Source organism: Acanthisitta chloris, unplaced genomic scaffold, assembly GCF_000695815.1.
Source record: "Acanthisitta chloris isolate BGI_N310 unplaced genomic scaffold, ASM69581v1 scaffold6779, whole genome shotgun sequence".
NCBI classification, from domain to species: Eukaryota; Metazoa; Chordata; class Aves; order Passeriformes; family Acanthisittidae; genus Acanthisitta; species Acanthisitta chloris.
Genome location: NW_008689740.1, coordinates 105,432 through 111,658, shown reverse-complemented (window position 1 = coordinate 111,658; position 6,227 = coordinate 105,432). Strand labels below are relative to the sequence as shown.

At 38.4% G+C, this 6,227-nt stretch overlaps 1 protein-coding gene across 1 annotated transcript; it reads left to right on the top strand.

The window, feature by feature from the left end:
• Nucleotides 1–175: 175 nt before the first annotated feature.
• On the top strand, nucleotides 176–3,476 carry LOC103808733 (NADH dehydrogenase [ubiquinone] 1 alpha subcomplex subunit 4-like; the record flags this gene model as incomplete). The annotated part of the gene is made up of 4 exons (XM_009081534.1): nucleotides 176–279; nucleotides 385–473; nucleotides 829–889; nucleotides 3,257–3,476. Coding segments are annotated over 4 exons (311 nt in total), but the record flags the coding sequence as incomplete, so codon positions are not given.
• Nucleotides 3,477–6,227: the final 2,751 nt, after the last annotated feature.

Sequence of the window (6,227 nt, the reverse complement as noted above, 5' to 3'; positions counted from 1 at the left end):
GGTCCCTTTTTCCTTCCTCGCTTAAGCTGCGAGGCCCAAGGTGGCTTTGCCGTCCTCGGGCATCACTGTGCCCCACTCCCATGGGTTCACTTCATGACCGGGGCGCGGGTGGAGGGATGGATGTTTGTAACTGGAAATGTACTCTTATGGGTTTTTTGTTTTGATTGTTCTGCAGGTAGCAGTGGGGATTTTTTACATCACTGCCACTTTGTAGCTGCTGATTCCTCTCTGACCTCTGGCACAGAGCTTATGCCGGTGGTTATAGCTCGAAATGTGTTAGTTTGTTCTTTGGTTTGCCATTGCTGCAGTCAGAAATGCTGTGTAATAATACTGCCCTGTTACACCGTGGTATGACATGGGATTTTCTTGTTGTTACTGTTCCAGCTGATCCCTCTGTTTGTGATCATTGGATCTGGAGGTGTTGGAGCAGGCCTCTATCTCATGCGCTTGGCAATGTTCAACCCTGATGTCAGGTGTGTATAAAGTAATTCACAGGGACAGGTTCTCTTGCTATGTATATTAAAGTAAACTTTGATACCTTTTTTTTTTTGGAATGTTACTGAAGGCCTTAGTGTCTTGCAACAGTATCACTGACGCTACGATATCACTCCGCTAAGGAAGTGGAGACTTCCTTGATGTGGAGAGCTATGTGTTTACCATATGGTATTTAGAGACTGTTGACAAAGGGTGCTGCCTTTTTCTGTGAAAACTTGTTTGGAGAGTGATTTCATGGCCTAATAACCACAGTACAAATACAATTTTAGTTATTATTTTAAAGATAGTGTGTGTCTCCTTATAGGCTCTCATTTCTTGCATTTTTCTCAACAGCTGGGACAAGAAGAATAACCCAGAACCTTGGAACAAAATGGCCCCCAGTGACCAGTACAAGGTAAAATGAGAAAAACAGGTTTTTAGGAAAAATAGCTGAGATGTAACCTACCGCTTTAGGATGTTTGATTACATTGGAAAGTAGCCGTATGAGTGATGTGTTTCCTCTGCTGTACATTTGTTTGTCTCAGACTCAGAGCAGAGAGGGTTGAGCTTGGGATTTAAAACTTTCCTAGTGTTGGCTGATAATGGAGACAAAGGCATCTATATGAATGCAGTTATATGTATTGCACTGGAAGAAAAAGAGGAACTGTATGCAAAAGGAAGAATATAGTAGCTCATAGTACTCAGAAATAAACTACAGGAAGAGGGACAAAACCTCAGAAATTCTGACCTTAAGCTTTCTAAGCTCTAAGCTGTTGGCCTTTACTCATGCAAAGCACTGCAGGAAAATGTTAGTGTTTACCAGAAGCACTAATTCAGTTCTCCAGTTGATTGTTTGAAAACAGAATTGTAAGTAACTGGATGCAATAGAAATTAATAATAGAAATTGATATTCAAGTTATTTCATTGAACTACTGAGGAAGCATGCAAAGATGTGTAAAACATCTGATAGTTTACAGAAATCATAGGATCACAGAATCATTTAGGTTGGAAGAAAACCTCCAAGGTCATCGAGCCCAACCTTTGACTGATCACCACCTGGTCAATTAGACCATGGCACTAAATGCTGCATCCAGTCACTCCTTGAGCACCTCCAGGGATAGTTTCCAATGCTTAACGACCCTTTCTGTCAGGAAATTCTTCCTGATGACCAACCTGAACCTCCCCTGGCACAGAGTGAGGCTATTTCCTTGTATCCTAGTTGCCTGGGGGAAGAGACCAACCCCCACCTCACTACTACTTCCTTTCAGGGAGTTGTAGAGAGTGGTAAGGTCTCCCCTGAGCCTCCTTTCTCCGGGTTAAACAATCCCAGCTCCCTCAGGTGTTACTAGTATGCTTTGCTCTCTAGACCCTTTGCCAGCTTCGTTGCCGTTGTCTAGACACAAATTGTGTTTTAATCATGTTTTACCAAAGTGCTATTTTAGTAGATTCCTGTTAAGAGTATTTTAAGACTATTCTCAAGCTACTAAGAAAACAAACCTACTGTGTTTTTGAAGTTAGTGTCTGTTTGGTACCATATCTTTCCATCATTGAAATAAGCCAAAGAAACCCCACACTCCAAAATAAAATATGTTGCAGTTCCCTTAAAAGCTCAGGAAGAACATAATACTTTGTTTTCATTGCTGCTCCAGGAATGTTGCTGTTTCTTAAATATCTAAAATAGGCAAATTCAGCATTGTGTGCAGCACGAATTCTTTTAAAGAGTGAATGCCTTGTGTAGCATTCTCCTTCTGCATTAGTATGCAAACAGCCTCAGAGTTTGCCATATTTGGGTGTGTGTATCATTGGGGTGTTTTTTTTCAAAACTGCACTGTGGGAATTGGAAAGGCAGATACTCTAAATTGAGGATGACTGTTTAGTGAAAAGTTCTGGTATAACAAGTATTAGCTTTTGATGAAATAATTTTTCTTCTCTAAATTTCTTTTTGTCTTGTTAGCTTCCTCAGTCTTCTCAAAGAAAAGAGTTGAATACCTGATTATTACTGTGGGAGTTGCACAGAAAACTGTAATTTGAATGTACTGTAGGCTGTTTTCTCTGAGAAATTAAAATTGAAAATTGGGCATAACATAACATATAATCAATCTTATAGTTAAGTTTGGGTTTTGGTGGGGTTTTTTTGGGGGGGGTCGTTTGGTCTTGTTTTTGGGGTGGTTTTGGTTTAATTTTCTTCGTTTAAGAAAAAGTTAGCATCACATGCTTGATTCCAAGTCAGACTGGGATGCCAAAATATGTTTTTAGTCTGTAATAGGATCCAGCTATATGAATATGAACTGAGCATGTGAAAGAATCTGTTTCATTCCTCCTTGTTGGCTTTTGCAGTTCCAGATGCAGCTACTTAAACCAAACTTGGCTTTTGCAGTACTGCTTTAAATGTTCCCTTGTGGCACTGTTCACATGACCGTGCTTTGTGCCACTTGGCAGGCTTAGCTGTTGCCTGTGGTGTACAGGAGCACATAGATTTTGGTCAAAACAGATAAACTAAGCAGTACTGTAAGAAGTTCCTGTGGATGGACTTCAAATTCTGTGGGTTAAAGAAGAGACACGGTGGGTTTGCTTTAGCTGTAGAACAAGCACTACCTCATTTTAAGTGCAGAGCTTCTAATTCTGTATGCAGAATTAATAATAAAATGTTACTGCTTGTAAAAGACACTTCACAGACTCAAAATAGGATTTCAGTTTCTGGGCATGAGTAAGTAAATAGTAAATACTAGGGAAAATGAGCAACTGAGCTTCTTAACTCATTTTCTTCCCTTCTCTTTCCTAGTTCTACTCGGTTAATGTAGACTACAGTAGACTGAAAAAGGACCGTCCTGACTTCTGAACAACACACTCATGTCCCTGAGCTGCACAGAAAGGTCTTCCGGAAGCCGTCCGCACAATGGTCATGCATCATCATCCAGGAAATAATCACGTTCGCCTCATGCAGCACTAGGTCACATGTTTGAAACTCTTTTGATGAGGCTTAATAAAAGTTTGAAACTTGACGTGTCTGCTCTTTAGTTTTATGAAATGATAATATCCTCTTATTAATGGGTTTTGGTGCATGGTCTGTCAGATAGCGGTCAAAAGCCAATTCAGGTTTCCTCCACAAGAAAGCAAAGTTGTCTTGATGGGCTTTTTACTCAGTCTGACTTCAGAGAAGTTTTTGCATGTTCATGCAGTTTTACCAAACTACTAGAACTTGAAAGCACGTATTTATATGTGTGTATATATTTTTTAATTGCACCTGAATTTATCTACTTGTCACTTTAAGAGGTTTTGGTAGCAGAAAAGTCAATGCCAGTGAGTCATTTATACAGCAGGGAGGCAACAGATGTTGCCATATGTTGCTGGAGGGAAAGAAAAAAACCCCGCCAAGCTCTCTCCAAGTGGTTTTGATTCTTTCATTCATTTTTTCTTTTCAAGTCGAGCAGGTTTTTTAATAAACAGGAAACCAACCTTCAGTATTGAAAAAATAGCGTTCTGCAAACATACTCAAGATTTCCTGTGGGTCAGTGTTTTAAGAAGGGGATCACACAGCAGAACAGTACAGGTTTTGAGAAATAATTAGGTATTCATGTAAGAACGAAACTACCTTTTAGCAAGGGCAAAACCTTATACCTCAGTACTTGGCTGACTCTTGCTATGGGAAGACTAAAAGAAGATATCTTTGCAAGTCTGTAACTTGCGGTTGGTTCTTTGTGCTTTTCTGTGAACATCTGGCATTTCCTTGGTAAGGGATATCATTCTGGACTGTCTGACAGTACAGCTGTTTCTGTCTTGGTGTGCTTCACTTAAAGTAGACTCTTAAGAATGTAGATAACCATAGCAGCTTTCATAAATTATAAGGATAGAGTCAAAGAAATCAAGCAGCAAGAACTTTTGTCAGAGAAGAAAGGACTATTCTGTGTGGTAATTGCACAACAGGAAATATTTGCGCAGACTTTATATGGAAAAATCTTGCAGGATGTGGTTTATTTGGTAGCAGTTCAGATTGTCTTACATACCAAAATGGTGGATTTACTCATAGTTTTCATTGCTTGTTTGAGAGGCTTTCATGGAATCTGAAGAAGAAAAGGAGTGCTATGACCGATGATGTTTAAAGTGGTGGGCAAAGTCTGTAGGTGTCCTTGGGGTCTGGTTGCTGTCTGAATCCAAATATTTTTAGGAATTAGAATGAACATTCTGTTGCAATACTTCAGTTTTAAAAGTATGTCATGTACCAATGGGGAGTGGTTTTTATAACTTGCTAGTTGGCAGTTCTTTTGGATTTTATTTCTTCAAATGCAGATTGCTTCTCTGGACCTTAAGGAAGTAAGCTTGATTTTTAGGTGAGACAAGGTTGTTCGTTTTGGGCACAGCTGAAGAGCTGAAGAGGCTCATATTTTTCTTAATAAAGGCACTTAAAATAAATAGTTTGCTCTTGACACATTTCAAATATATTTAACAAGTACTTTAGCTATTTAAAGCTTTATGGATGAACTAGGAAACTTTCCTCATTGCTGCACACTTGCTGCTAAAAATGCACAAAATTAAGTCTTCTTAAAAATCATTACCCTCAGGGAGCCCTTGCTGCTTTTTATTTTAGGGGCAACAGACAATTGTCACCATTACTTGCCAAGCTTTAATAAACATCATGAGAATGTTCTTTCTTGCTCAATCTTTAATGATTGAAATATTCAGTAGTTGAAAGATGTTACATAATTTCCAGAAAGAAACTGAGTCAAATGAAGAATACTGCATATTTTGTGTGACTTAGTAGCTCAACCAATAACTATTTTCATACAAACATGCTACGCTGCAGCTATTTTTAATATTGAGGAACCCTCACACTTGTAGAGGCTTTAGGCCACACTGCTTACTCTATCTGAAGTTAATCTGTGGGCACAAGTTAAGCACTTGCTTAAATCTTCAGCTTTGGGACATAGAAGGATTAAGGAAAAACCCATCAACTTTATAGGTAGCAGTACAGTGTGTGTTCCTCAAATTCCTAAAACACTTCCACAATTTTTGATACTTGATAATAAATTTAGGGGTTCATAGATTACCCTAGTAATTCAGTTCTGTGATCTGTTATTATTTCCTCAGTAGTTTGGGGGGTTTTTTAATGGGTTTTGTCTGATTTGAAACATATAAATGCACTTTTTAAGTCCCTGTTTCCTTTTTTGTTGTTGTTGTTTTGTATATTATTTTTGTTCTTAAAATTCCAATCTTGCAAGGCCATAAATTCCTGTTTAATTTTTTTCACTGTGAGTTTTCCTTAGGGACAGAGGAACCATTTGTTCCATTCAAAACCAAACTGCATACTTGGCCCTGGTTTGTAACTGCTTGGTAGTGATCTATCAGTATCCAAAACATTTCCTTGCATTTTTGTAGGGTACTGCTGTTGAAATAGAATTGGTTTTGCAGCTCAGCAATATTCTGTCTTAAAATATTTAAGGATCATTAAAACTTCTTCTTTAAAACCATTATCTACCTCTTCATGAAGTCAAAGATGGTAATCCCTGAAGACAACATGAAGGAATGATTGTAGTTTGGATTCTTAGGATTCCAGCTTCTTTTGTTTATCTTTGGCTATTAACTTCCATGAAGCAACAAAATCCCATCATTAGTAGGAAAAGTGACATCCATCATTAATACTGTGGCATGTCATTTTACTTGAGCAGATGTGTTATCTGAAAGAGACTGATATTCTGCTGTCTTACGTTTTGACTGAGATGGATACAGCTGCTAAATTTCAGTTTGTGGGAGATTTA